Source organism: Bolinopsis microptera, chromosome 6 (genome assembly GCF_026151205.1).
Source record: "Bolinopsis microptera isolate Bmic1 chromosome 6, MBARI_Bmic_1.0, whole genome shotgun sequence".
In the NCBI taxonomy this organism is placed as follows: Eukaryota; Metazoa; Ctenophora; class Tentaculata; order Lobata; family Bolinopsidae; genus Bolinopsis; species Bolinopsis microptera.
In genome coordinates, this window is record NC_087077.1 from 20,053,035 (window position 1) to 20,067,444 (window position 14,410).

Genomic DNA, 14,410 nt, shown 5'->3' on the forward strand with positions numbered 1-14,410 from the left:
ATGTGTGTATTTTGTTGTTTACTTTGGTATTATATTCTGTATTTGGGTTGTTTGTTTATTATTTAGAGTGTTTTAATTTTACCATTTATTGTCAATTTTTGATCATATGGTGAAAAATGGTGAAATTTTACAATTTGGAAACCCAATTCACCATAAAAATCATTCACTATTTTTCACCATTTTAGTTTTTTATTTTCAAAGTATCAAATTGGGATATTAAATGTGTTTTCTGGTACTATACGACAATAATAGAGCTCAGTTTTGTCAGTTTTGATGAACCTTACTCGCCATGTTCACCAAAAGTAAACAGTTTTGATGTACCTTACTGATTATGAAGATATACGCAAAAAGTTTATAAAATAGCATTGAACGAATCTTAAAATTCTATAGTGTACTTCGCAAACAATGAAACAAAGTTTTCTAGATTGAACTAAATTCAAATAAAGTAGAACTTATCTACAAATGATTAATAACAAGATTAAAAACAGGAACTGGATAAATATTACATAAATAAAATAATTATTCGCCAGTTCAAATTAATTACTTACAAACTTGAATTAGGGGCATTTATCTGATAAAAATGTGCACTTTTATTGGACACAGTGTCATGAAACGTTCACAAGGAAATAATTACGGGAAAAAGGTCAAGTTTTAAAAACGAGTGCAACCGAACGAGCAAGAGATTAGAGAATGAGGAAGAGAATGAGCAAGAGAATGAGCAGCACCGCTCTTGAAGTAGTCAAGAGAGTGAGCAAGAGAGTGAGCAGCACCTCTCTGAAGTAGTCAAGAGAGTGAGCAAGAGAGTGAGCAGCACCTCTCTTGAAGTAGGCAAGAGAGTGAGCAAGAGAGTGAGCAGCACCTCTCTGAAAGTAGGCAAGAGAGTGAGCAAGAGAGTGAGCAGCACCGCTCTGAAGTAGTCGAGCAACTGAAGGTCCCCGTCTGAATTGTCCACAGCAGAAGCAGCAGTATGTGCATTGTGCAGACACCACGGTAAATCCACACCGTCTGAACTGCCCACTAAAGGCCTACTAAGGCAGATCAGTGCCCCTAGTTTCGTTAGTAAGGAAGGACACGGATACCAGAGTACAGAAAGCAGCCAGAGTCAGGGCTATCTCCAGGTGAGAGAAGCCGTGTTGGACCCCCACAGGGTAGACCATGGTAGAGGAGATCAGACCTCCTAGAAACAGAAACAGCATAGTCAGTCCGCATCCTACTCCTGGCGTGTTGTTATGGTGTTGTTATGGTTACATAGTGTTGTTATGGTTACAATTAGTGGAGGAAACCAGATCTCAGAGGGACAGTCAGAAGATCATAGTTTTAAAACAAAGAGCTGACCAAGGTGGGTGGAAAGAGCTGTTAGAAATTAAATTAAAATGGCCATTTACCGGCTGTTAGAGAGCGCAGGTAGTTACTATGGTTACTGTTACTACGGTTACTGTTAGGTGGTTACTATGGTTACCTCTGATGTGAGTTGGGAAGCACTCAGGAGTGTAGATAAGGAGAATGAGCAACAGAGATTGAGCGGCACCTCTCTGGACATACAGGCAGGAAACAAACACTGCACTTCCTAAACAAAACACTGAAATATAAAGTTAATTAGTTGTGTAATTAATCGTATAATTATAGTGATCTTAATAGATCAATCACCGCAAAACCTCAATTTGCATACCTTATGACAGTTAATAGTTTTGCACGGTGTTTCCATGTCCACTATTAGTTATTACCTAATAGGAAGCTGGAGAGGAGAAGCAAGGCTGAGAGAAGCCGGAGTGTTTTGAGCCTTCCAAACAGTTCGTTAACAAAAGCAAATATCGGCAACATCACTATCTCCGAGGTTGTTATCTGAAAACAGCATCTTTGTCTTACAATGTCTGTTCAATCAACTCTATTAAATTAATGTCATGTTTTTAAGTTTGAAGTCAGTAATAGCGGTGTGGTAAGTAGCACTTACCACACCGCCCCCATTATGTTGTTACCATGGTTACTTACTATAGGTTACCATGGTTACTTACTATAGGTTACCATGGTTACTTACTATAGGTTACCATGGTTACTTTCTATAGGTTACCATGGTTACTTACTATTGCTGTTTCTTTGAGCATGGCTTCGGGGATCTTACACTTTTCAGCGCTGAAGTCTGTTGAGTTGAAATAATTACAGTGGTTACTTTTCATTACGTAAGGGGTCATCGCGTAACTGCAGGGGAGTTTCTGAGGTTACTGCAAGGAAGTTATCATGGATACTGTTAAGTAGTTACTGTTGTTATTGTAGTTACTATGGTTACTGTTAGTTAGTTACTATGGTTAATGTTAGTTAGTTACTATGGTTACTGTTAGTTAGTTACTATGGTTAATGTTAGTTAGTTACTATGGTTAATGTTAGTTAGTTACTATGGTTACTGTTAGTTAGTTACTATGGTTACTGTTAGTTAGTTACTATGGTTACTGTTAGTTAGTTACTATGGTTACTGTTATTTAGTTACTATGGTTAATGTTATTGTAGTTACTATGGATACTGTTAGTTAGTTACTATTGTTATTGTAGTCAGTATAATTACTGTTGTGTAGTTACTATGGTTACTGTTAGTTAGTTACTATTGTTATTGTAGTTACTATGGTTACTGTTAGTTAGTTACTATGGTTACTGTTAGTAAGTTACTATGGTTACTGTTAGTTAGTTACTATGGTTACTGTTAGGTAGTTACTATTGTTATTGTAGTCAGTATGGTTACTGTCGTGTAGTTACTACGGTTACTGTTAGTTAGTTACTATTGTTATTGTAGTTACTATGGTTACTGTTAGTTACTATGGTAATGTAAGTGTATATAAAGTACCTCGAGGAGACGATAAGACCCACAAATCCCAGAGATAGAGATAAGAGAGCGAACTCTTTACGGTATTCAGGCGCTATAACCTCCCCTAAACTTCCTCTGGTAAATATATGTATCAGTATTATATCCAACACACACTATAACATAATGTATCAGTATTATATCTAACACCCACTATAACATAATGTATCAGTATTATATCTAACACCCACTATAACATAATGTATCAGTATTATATCTAACACCCACTATAACATAATGTATCAGTATTATATCTAACACCCACTATAACATAATGTATCAGTATTATATCTAACACCCACTATAACATAATGTATCAGTATTTTATCTAACACCCACTATAACATAATGTATCAGTATTATATCTAACACCCACTATAACATAATGTATCAGTATTATATCTAACACCCACTATAACATAATGTTAAGAAATGTGGTAAATATATGTATCAGTATTATATCTAACACACACTATAACATAATGTTAAGAAATGTGCATATAAATTCTAAATATTAATATACATTTTGTTAAAAACCTGTTGTTTTCTATCCTCATACAAAGTTTTCCAACGATCTCAAAGTCTGAATTGTTCTGAACCGCCATTCTGTTCAGTACCTGTTCTGCTCCTGCTATCTGACCTGCGGTTACCATGGTTACCAAAGTTACTAAAGTAATGCAATGATAACCATTGATACTCTGGTAACTATGGTTACTGTGGTTACTATTGTTACTATGGTTATTGGTTACTTCGGTGTTCAATTCAAAAGTAACTAAGTTACCAATATTTAAACAGTTATCTGTTGTGTACCTGTAATAGTTGCTATGGTTACCTGTAATGGCCAGGTATTTCGGAGATTCGTCCACCAGTAGAATAACAATAGTAATCAGAATGTGTGGAATCGCGACCACAAACGTGACTATCTGCGGTAATGAATTGTGTCTCGACGGGACTGGAAAAATATACAAAATTTAGAATGATGACACTTCCGGGGACCTTAATTAAAATGAGTTCTACAATTTTTCCCTAATCTCCAATATGTAGGCAGGGTAGGCCTCATTTTAAAAGATTTAAAATAGTTCAAATCTGACCTCCCAGCCATGTTTATTAAGGAGTCCATAAGTGACAGCGCAGGAGTAAAGCGCTCCTAGGACCCATGACAGAAGGAAGAGGGTTACTGAGTAGGATCTGAAGTTAGGGGGAGACAACTCCGAGAGGAGCACTACTGACAAGCACATTAGCATACCTGGGAGTTACTACAGTTACTACTGACAAGCACATTAGCATACCCGGGAGTTACTACAGTTACTACTGACAAGCACATTAGCATACCTGGGAGTTACTACAGTTACTACTGACAAACACATTAGCATACCTGGGAGTTACTACTGACAAGCACATTAGCATACCTGGGAGTTACTACGGTTACTACTGACAAGCACATTAGCATACCTGGGAGTTACTACAGTTACTACTGACAAGCACATTAGCATACCTGGTAGTTACTACAGTTACTACTGACAAGCACATTAGAATACCTGGGAGTTACTACAGTTACTACTGACAAGCACATTAGCATACCTGGTAGTTACTACAGTTACTACTGACAAGCACATTAGAATACCTGGGAGTTACTACAGTTACTACTGACAAGCACATTAGCATACCTGGGAGTTACTACTGACAAGCACATTAGCATACCTGGGAGTTACTACAGTTACTACTGACAAGCACATTAGCATACCTGGGAGTTACTACAGTTACTAGAGGGTTGCTACGGTTATTTAAGGATTGCTTTGGTTATTAGGGACCTATAGCTACTATGGTTACTATGGTTACTATGGTTATTATGGTTATTATGGTTATTATGGTTACTATGGTTATTATGGTTACTATCATCGTTACCTATAGCGACCCCGATGAAGAAGTAACAGACGGAGAAGAAGACGTAGTTGAAGCTCACAGTTGATAAGACAGTGAATATCAGCAGCAACAACTGTCCCACTATCAGCGGTAACTTTCTCCCGTATTTATCCGACAGTACCTGAGCAGGTTTTATTAACAGAAATCGGTATGTACTATTCCAAATTACGGCCAGTTGGTAGATCACCGACCGGCTATAAGCCGGCTACTAACTGGCTATAAGCCGGCTTATAGCCGGCTACAATTTTTATAGCCGGCTATAAGCCGGCTTATCAGAGACAAAAGGATTTCGCGGCATGTACGAAATCGCGAAATTTCCCATTCTCCGTGACAAATTTTATGTATAGTTTAATGTATAGCCTGTTAAATTTCGCGGTACCGCGATTTTTGACCAAAATAATCGCGAAATCTTTTTGTCCCTGCGGCTTATAGCCGGTTAGTAGCCGCTTACATTTGTTGTTGAGCGACGGCTATTAGCCGGTTATAAGCCTGCTATTAGCCGTTTTGGTATTAAAAGTGGTTATAAGCCGGTTATAAGATATTAACTCAACTACATCGTACTGAACGATAGTCAGGAGCCGGCTATAAGAAATTCAGTGAAAACGGCTATTAGCCGGTTATAAGCCGGCTATTAGCCGTTTAGGTATCGAAAGTGGTCATAAGCCGGTTATAAGATATTAACTCAGTTCAGTACGATGAAGTTAAGTTAATATCTTATAGCCGGCTTATAGCCGGCTTATAACCGGCTAATAGCTGTTTTCACTGAATTTCTTATAGCCGATACCTAAACGGCTAATAGCCGGCTTATAACCGGCTAATAGCCGTCGCTCAACAACAAATGTAAGCGGCTACTAACCGGCTATAAGCCGGCTTATAGCCGGCTATAAAAATTGTAGCCGGCTATAAGCCGGTTCATAGCCGGCTTATAACCGGTTTATAGCCGGTCGGTGATCTACCAATTTCCCCAAATTACCCCAGACAGAACATCTCCAGGGAAACTTACCCCAGACAGAACATCTCCAGGGAAACTTACCCCAGACAGAACATCTCCAGGGAAACTTACCCCAGACAGAACATCTCCAGGGAAACTTACCCCAGACAGAACATCTCCAGGGAAACTTACCCCAGACAGAACATCTCCAGGGAAACTTACCCCAGACAGAACATCTCCAGGGAAACTTACCCCAGACAGAACATCTCCAGGGAAACTTACCCCAGACAGAACATCTCCAGGGAAACTTACCCCAGACAGAACATCTCCAGGAAAACTTACCCCAGACAGAACATCTCCAGGGAAACTTACCCCAGACAGAACATCTCCAGGGAAACTTACCCCAGACAGAACATCTCCAGGGAAACTTACCCCAGACAGAACATCTCCAGGGAACCTTACCCCAGACAGGACATCTCCAGGGAAACTTACCCCAGACAGGACATCTCCAGGGAAACTTACCCCAGACAGAACATCTCCAGGGAAACTTACCCCAGACAGAACATCTCCAGGGAAACTTACCCCAGACAGAACATCTCCAGGGAAACTTACCCCAGACAGAACATCTCCAGGGAAACTTACCCCAGACAGAACATCTCCAGGGAAACTTACCCCAGACAGAACATCTCCAGGGAAACTTACCCCAGACAGAACATCTCCAGGGAAACTTACCCCAGACAGAACATCTCCAGGGAAACTTACCCCAGACAGGAACATCTCCAGGGAAACTTACCCCAGACAGAACATCTCCAGGGAAACTTACCCCAGACAGAGCATCTCCAGGGAAACTTACCCCAGACAGAACATCTCCAGGGAAACTTACCCCAGACAGAACATCTCCAGGGAAACTTACCCCAGACAGAACATCTCCAGGGAAACTTACCCCAGACAGGACATCTCCAGGGAAACTTACCCCAGACAGAACATCTCCAGGGAAACTTACCCCAGACAGAGCATCTCCAGGGAAACTTACCCCAGACAGAACATCTCCAGGGAAACTTACCCCAGACAGAACATCTCCAGGGAAACTGCCGAAGAAGATGACGAAGAGAAGAAGGATCTGGATGGGTATGTTGAGATCCCACTGACATTGGAGAGATGTAATAAGAAGAGGAGCCAGAGCGATCATCGAGGACTGGGTGAAACCAGACATTGCTATTACAGGGATCTGAAACGGAGGAGTTAGTGAAGCCGGACATTGCTATTACAGGGATCTGAAACGGAGGAGTTAGTGAAGCCGGACATTGCTATTACAGGGATCTGAAACGGAGGAGTTAGTGGTGCCGGACATTGCTATTACAGGGATCTGAAACGGAGGGGTTCACAACACTGATAATCATTGAAAAAATCATTCAGTTTAGGGCTAGATACGTTCAGAGCCACAACTTAAAAGCTATAGATTTCATCTCAACAAGACCAGTTTAAGGTAATTTAACGCGCAATATTATGTTCCAGGTTCCTACCCATGGTTACTATGGTTACTATGATTACTATGGTTACTATGGTTACTATGATTAATATGCTCCTATCCATGGTTACTATGGTTACTATAATCCTACCCATTTAAGATGGTAAACACCCAGCCCAATTTCCCTGAGAGCCTCATCAACAGTGTACTTTCTCTCGTCAAGTGAACCGCTCTGAGATTCTACCCTCCCTGTTACTTCTTTTAACTGAAATGTAGTGTCACGTGGCATGTGACGTCACATCACGTGGCATGTGACGTCACATCACGTGGCGTGTGACGTCATGTCACGTGGCGTGTGACGTCATGAAAATTTGTTTGTTATGTCAAGTCATAATTTCAATTTATAAAATATATGCATCAACTTGAACCTGAGAAACGTTATATTTGAGAGAAGGAGAAGGTGAATATAGGCTAAGAAGAGCAGTTCTAGCCAGCACAGAGCCACAGATCTGGTTACTATGGTTACCACAGATCTGGTTACTATGGTTACCACAGATCTGGTTACTATGGTTACCACAGATCTGGTTACTATGGTCACCACAGATCTGGCCATTTTGTCCAGTTCGTAAATGGTTTATGGACGTGTGGGCTGGGTAAAGGAGCTTGTCTTTAGTAAACCTCTTGTTACCTATATATCCGCACAAAGTCATAGTACTAACAGCAGTGAGGAGATCTTACAAAAACTAACACAAGAGGAAATCAGAGAATAGCTTCATTTCAAATCAAAACTATTCAAAAATAGTTCGTTATTTTAGTGCAAAGTGCAATTGGCCAACTGCTTGCAAGTGAGACTCCAAAATAAGCTTATTGTCATATTTGTAACAAAGCAGTTGATTGCAAGTTGTATCTGCAGGAAGGGAATCAGACCATGGACATTGTTTTCAGGATTAGTAAATTAGAAGTGAAGGAAGTGGGGTTTTGGAGACGAATCGATAAGCTTTGTTCATGATAATCTAACATTCAACTTCAAGATGTTGAAAGTAGAAATTAGAACACACGACATCTAGATTCAAGAAGATGGTATTTACCGGAATGTACTTGATATTTACCGGGATGTACTTGATATTTACCGGGATGTACTTGATATTTACCGGGATGTACTTGATATTTACCGGGATGTACTTGATATTTACCGGGATATACTGCATATTTACCGGAATGTACTTGGTATTTACCGGGATATACTTTATATTTACCTGAATGTACTTGATATTTACCGGCGTGTACTTGATATTTACCGGGATGTACTTGATATTTACCGGGATGTACTTGATATTTACCGGGATATACTGCATATTTAACGGGATGTGCTTGGTATTTATTGGGATGTACTTGATATTTACCGGGATGTATTTGATATTTACCGAAATGTATTTGATATTTACCGGGATGTACTTGATATTTACCGGAATGTACTTGATATTTACCGGAATGTACTTGATATTTACCGGGATGTACTTGATATTTACCGGGATGTAGTCAGCTTTTGTGAGAACCCGTTTTTCATCCATCTGGCGGTCAGACGTAGACGTGATGTCCATAAATAACACGCGCCATGTTAACTCTCATCTCCCGTCATCTTCTTATCAAAACTACATGCTTATCTCTTCGTTTTCTTTGGAGAGTTGTAGGGTGAATTATATTTGTCAAACGAGAAATCAAAAACATTGAAGTGAAATTCAAATGTTTCATATTATGGAGGAAGAGGTACTAGCAACACTCGGTTAAAACGTTTCCATCCAATTACAATTACATATACTGAAATATAAAAAATTTAGAATAAAATATGCAATCATAACATATTACATATTATAAGATTCCTGATAATTTAAAGTGTATAGAATTACCCTCATAGAAGGTTTTAAATGTGACGAATAGCCACAAAAAAATAGGTCCCGCGACGTAAGACTAAAACACAAGAGTTACAGCACAAGAGTTACAGCACAAGAGTTACAGGGGTCCGCAGGTAACACAAGAGTTGTTACTAGGGCGGTTACTAGAGCGGTTACTAGGGTGACACACAAGAGTTGAGCTGTAATGAGCATAGTTGAGGCAGAGTATTTAATATTGTAATTTTACAGTATAATATCCCGATACACTGTGTGTAATGTGTTTAAACTAACACATACCACAGAGGGCATTAATGAAATATACTATGAGCTGGTCCCAAGTCCAGACGCCATTTTATTCTTTGTAATTTTCAATAACCCTGTCTAGTCATTGACTACTGATACCACATAACATGACGTGTATAACCTATAAGGTGACTCAAGTGTGAGTTATACAAATCCAATATATACACGGTATTTACAAGTGTGCAGCTACTCAATTTTAATCTGTTCAGGGATTGTGATCCAGCTTGACAAGTTATTCACCCTCTTTTGTTTTTAAATCAAATATCGATAGTATCAATAGCCAATGTATTATCAACTTGCCATCTGATAATAATAATTAAAAACTTTCTGGAAATATTTTCAGGAAGAAAAATTGCTCTATATATGTTTTCCTGCTTTAAAAAGGTAATTCTACTTTTCAATGTTTTTTATTGTTAAAGTTACTAAATATACGTCCAAAAAACGTTTGACCCTAACGGACCATAATTATTAAATTGGACACGTCGATCTTATTTTATTTTACACAGCTATACCTTAAGTTGAAGTACACAAATCTGATAAAACGAATAACGGCCGATGGTGCAAAAAAGTGTGGTATTAGGCCAATAGTTCGATTCTGTACACACTGAACTTATATGTTGCAGCTGTGAAACAAACGGTATTGTAACGAAATATCAAAAATAACAGCAGAGATTCGCCAAAAGACACGTCACAGAGGCAAGTGAAATACGACCTATTATCATTATTAACTAATAGGAAAACAAAGCAACACGAAATATGAGTTCAAGCTGTTATGTAGTGTGTTATGTAAATATGTGTGTGTAATAATTGGTGTAGTGCGGAGTAAACTGTAGACAATGGCATGGTGCCAAGTGTGGAGCTCCACCAAGGACCCACCATTCACGATGAATGGTGGGTCCTTGTACTGGCCTATAAATATAATAGAGATAATAAACAGGATATCAAGACTCAGAATCAGTTGCCGCTATCTAAACGTGTTGTGGAACAGAAGACCAATCCCAGCAAGCGAAACCGTTCATCATAATATATAAACTAATGAAATGTGTTTTAGTCACCAACTGTGTAAAACGACGAATAAAACAAAAGTTGACTGTGTGTTGAACACAATGCCAGGGAGGTGAGAAAGAAGGAGGAGCTATAGTCTTTACATAAGTAAACACTAAAAGGAGGAGGGACTTACAGCCTATATTATAACATGGGAGTTAAGTGCGTTCTGAGGAGTGGTCACCATATGGTCACGTTTGTGTTTTATTAATTCTCATCTACTCGAGTACGTAATAACAGGGGGAGGTGTAAGTGTTGAAACTTAAAGGAGAGATGTAAGATGTAAGTGTGGGATGTTGGGTTCTTGAAATGTAGAGCCGCACCAGGTTACTGGTTACTGTGTTGTTAAACTATTCTGCACTGCTACTTCCAGTTCCTAATTGGTGCGGAGTAGCTTCAGCTTTTGTACCATCCCTGGGCACTGAAACTGTTACGAACTATTGCATATTGTGTGCACACTGCACAGGGTGAGTTGAAAATTATGTGTAGATCGTAAATCTCTTTCAAATGATCCCGCTAGGATAAATCCTGAAAGTTGCAGGTTGATTGCTCAAAAACTGTAGGAAAGGATTTTAAAGTTCGATTTTCATAACTGAATTGGAAATCGCTCACGCAATACAATTACTCATAAGTGTTGACCTTTGACCGGCGATAACTTCGGCTAGAAACATTATTTTTCCATGGGATTGAAAGCAGTTGATACTTGATAGATATCATTCCCCTCTATTAGATACAAATAAAAGGGTCGATTTCGAGAAAATTTCAATGAAGACGTGTAATTTAGAGAGTGTACTTTAGAGAGTGTAATTTAGTTGTCATACGTTGTATGACCCGCCGCGCACGAAGTGCGCGGCTCCCCCTGTAGCGTCGAAGACGCTATAGTGAAGCGACCGTGGGGGTCACCACGTGATACAATAATTTAGAGAGTGTAATTTATTGTCAGTAGATCGCAGACTTTTCAAGACAATACCATGCCATGAAATCAGTCATACCTGCGATACTCTTCGTTTTTCTGATTAGTACCAAATGGACAGTCTGCCAGAGCATGCAGACCTCGGCAGAATGTAGTTAGCAGCTGTATTTTGCTGGTTCTATTTTACTGAACTATAGATTCTGCCTTGCTGTATCCAGAGGGCACTTGCGCTTGCAGTATCGCGAAAGCACATGCGTTAGGTGAAGATTCTGCCCATGGCTTATTATCCTATAATGGTTGAGTATGTAGTCGAGTAATAGATGGTCATGTGCAGTGGGAGACGCGTTGGTATAACTAAATTAAAGCATATCACAGAAAAACCAGAGGTAACGGAACTCAGTGGCGCAACGTTGCCTGGCAACCCCCCCCCCCCCCCCCCCCCCCCCCCCCCCCCCCCCCCCCCCCCCCCCCCCCCCCTAAGTTACTCTCAACTCAAGAAGAGAAAACGAAAAGGAGAATTATCTTACTGAAACAAGCTAATCATTGAGACAAAGTGTGAAAAAAGAGCCCCAACATCTAGCTAACTATAATACACTGTTAGAAAACACACAACGACTATTACTGAGATTGTTATACACTTATAGGTGTAATACTGACAACACGCCCCCCCCGCCCCCCGACAACACTAACACTATTACATACAGCGTCAACATAGAACACAGGACGTCTAGATTAAGAGTGATCACTCTTTACCAGCTGTGATTAGAGAATGAGCTGTAGTGCAGGTACACAGTGTGAGTAAACAGTGCCACTCTTTTAATGAGAAGAGAAAAGAGCACGTGGTTCAGCCTACTCATGATACATTCACTGTTTTATTTAATTGTGGGAGTCTTTTAATTCAGCAGGCTGGGAACAGAGTGAGTGAGTGAGTGAGTGAGTAAGTGAGTGAGTGAGTGAGTGAGTGAGTGAGTGAGTGAGTGAGTGAGTGAGTGAGTGAGTGAGTGAGTGAGTGAGTGAGTGAGTGAATGAGTGAGTGAGTGAGTGAGTGAGTGAATGAGTGAGTGAGTGAGTGAGTGAGTGAGTGAGATTAGACAAAGAGGGAGCAGCCTGGTATCGACTGATGATCCGCACCTTTGGCTTTACAGCGAGCTATCACACCAGTTCTTCATAATATGCCACGATAAATAAACTTAACCACTGCTGATTTTGCAGCTGTCTAAGAAAAAGTAAATTAATCTCAGCTGGTTAAGTTTCCCGTGAAATGTAAGTATTATTTGTGAGTGTATAAACTACAGTTGAGACAAAGTAATTCCCACACACCTGGTGTCTCAATTCTGTGTGTAAACATCTAATTCTAAATTATAAACACGGCAGAACACTATTCATACAGGTGCTTTTAGTTCAACAGTATTACTAATTGCAGTTCTCACTCACTAATTGCAGTTCTTAACTACTGTCATTACTTAAGGTTGCTAGAGCTTTCAATTTTCCTTTTGAGGATCGTTCCGTTCTTGTGTAATACGTCTGCAGGATTTTCAAATCACCTCACCCTCCGTCAGTTACTTTGCATACGGCTATATTGTTAGCATTGTGTGGAAATGACGGCAGTACATTCTTGATAATGTTGGCCTCACTGTAATATTGACGTACAATTGATATTTTATTATTTATGATAATTGGAAATGAATTTGCAATTGGAAACTAACTTTCTCATTTCTGAAATGACAGCAAGCTCGCTATGGTCACAGCTACACAGAAAGGGGTTCAAGAAGGGAAAGATTTAGATAAGATATTCCTATATGCAGCTCACCAAGTTAAGGGTATCCAACCTCTTCTCCGATCTTTCTTCGGATTCCTCCAACGACAAACAGATTTCTACGAAGCTTCAACTGAGGCCGCCCAACACATGGTCCTGATGTCATTCCAGGAGTTCTGCGAAGTTCACAAAAACCGAAGTGCTGAGAAGTGTGTCCCTATCCCGCAGGTCGAAACAGCCAGTATCGAGGAAGTCGGGAGTGAAAACAATGCTGATAGTCCGAACAGCAGTGCTCAAAACGTCCAGAACGAAGAGGATACTGACAAGCCGTCTAGTAAAGTTGCTGCTGAAGACTCTTGCTCAACAGAGGAGGATCATAATGGGTTCTACGAAGAAAGCAGGAGAACAAAGAAGGGCTCTGTTTATCCAAATGAAGGGGACGGTGCTACCTACAAACATTACAAGTGGACACAGTCCCCCACTGAACTGGAAATACTCGTACCTCTCTGTAAACACCGTCTGAAGCTGAAGAAAACTCTGCAAGTCAATTACACATCTTCCTCAATCTTTGCTTATATCCAGGACAAGAAAATGTTTGGAGGTATTTTGGCTGACAAGATAAAATCAGATGAAGTGACGTGGACCCTAGAGGATAATATAATCTGTGTCCGGGCGGAGAAAGTGAAGAAGGCGTGGTGGAAACAACTCTTAATCACGGAACCAATGTTGTTGCTGAAACCTATTCTTAGGAAGCACGCCAGTTTAAGTGATATTGGGGAGGAGGAGATGAAACAATACCAACAGACGGTTGTTAACAAGAGGGATTACACCATTGCAAAACACACTGAACAGTTCCCAGATAAGTTACCTATTCCAGAACACTTGCAGTAAAAAGAGCATGGCGATGCTTTTTTCACTTAATAAGACGATCGAGTCGTCGATAGTTCCCTATGTTGGGAATATTTTCTGCAATCCCTGTACACAGAAGAGCAGATAACGATTTCATTGTCACTTCTCTGGACAGATTTCACACATTTAGAGGAACCCCGGAAGTTACTATAAGAATAATATGGAGTGTCAAGCCCTGTGACATCATAAAATCGTTTCCTTAAATCATTCAAACTTGACCTTACTTGTCATCAGCTACCCAACCCATAATCTAAAACGACGTCACCTAGTTCAGAATTTGCGCGCGTCTCAAAGCGCGGCAAGAGTAAGTAAAGTTGTGACAATAGTTTACTTTGTACAGCGTGACCCGTCAAAGTAGACCCTTTCGAGGGGAGATCGTAACCGCCCCACATTCCAGTTCCTACCCGGTCCATCGAGACAG

The 14,410-nt window shown here is 40.0% G+C and overlaps 4 protein-coding genes across 8 annotated transcripts in view; 2 read left to right on the forward strand and 2 right to left on the reverse strand.

Annotated features, from left to right (window-relative positions):
* Positions 1-14,410, reverse strand: part of LOC134817623 (BUB3-interacting and GLEBS motif-containing protein ZNF207-like) — a 79,756-nt gene that overhangs the window by 43,915 nt on the left and 21,431 nt on the right. The window lies entirely within an intron of this gene.
* The window catches only part of LOC134817622 (autophagy-related protein 16-like), a 101,718-nt gene that overhangs the window by 19,489 nt on the left and 67,819 nt on the right, over positions 1-14,410 (forward strand). The gene's annotated exons all lie outside the window — the stretch shown is intronic.
* On the reverse strand, positions 429-8,849 carry LOC134816985 (synaptic vesicle 2-related protein-like). The gene is made up of 12 exons (XM_063826045.1): positions 8,702-8,849; positions 7,324-7,437; positions 6,768-6,932; positions 4,756-4,894; positions 3,942-4,096; positions 3,683-3,773; positions 3,388-3,490; positions 2,833-2,928; positions 2,082-2,196; positions 1,725-1,842; positions 1,460-1,579; positions 429-1,216 (listed from the first exon to the last, which is right to left on the reverse strand). Exons 1-12 carry the CDS (start codon positions 8,771-8,773, stop codon positions 1,029-1,031), a joined length of 1,476 nt encoding a protein of 491 aa, XP_063682115.1. The 5' UTR covers positions 8,774-8,849; the 3' UTR covers positions 429-1,028.
* On the forward strand, positions 13,063-13,971 carry LOC134817495 (nuclear migration protein nudC-like). The gene has a single exon (XM_063826637.1). The coding sequence runs from the start codon at positions 13,063-13,065 to the stop codon at positions 13,969-13,971; it is 909 nt and encodes a 302-aa protein (XP_063682707.1).

Excerpts from the sequence above, each read along its gene's own strand:
- LOC134817495 (XM_063826637.1), top strand. The coding sequence starts at position 13,063 with ATGGTCACAGCTACACAGAAAGGGGTTCAAGAAGGGAAAGATTTAGAT.
- LOC134816985 (XM_063826045.1), bottom strand. The coding sequence starts at position 8,773 with ATGGACATCACGTCTACGTCTGACCGCCAGATGGATGAAAAACGGGTT. Across the intron at positions 1,843-2,081 it reads TGCTCAAAGAAACAGCAATA|ATAACAACCTCGGAGATAGT; the intron begins GTAAGTAACCAT and ends TGCTGTTTTCAG. Across the intron at positions 1,580-1,724 it reads CCTCTCCAGCTTCCTATTAG|TGTTTTGTTTAGGAAGTGCA; the intron begins GTAATAACTAAT and ends TTTATATTTCAG.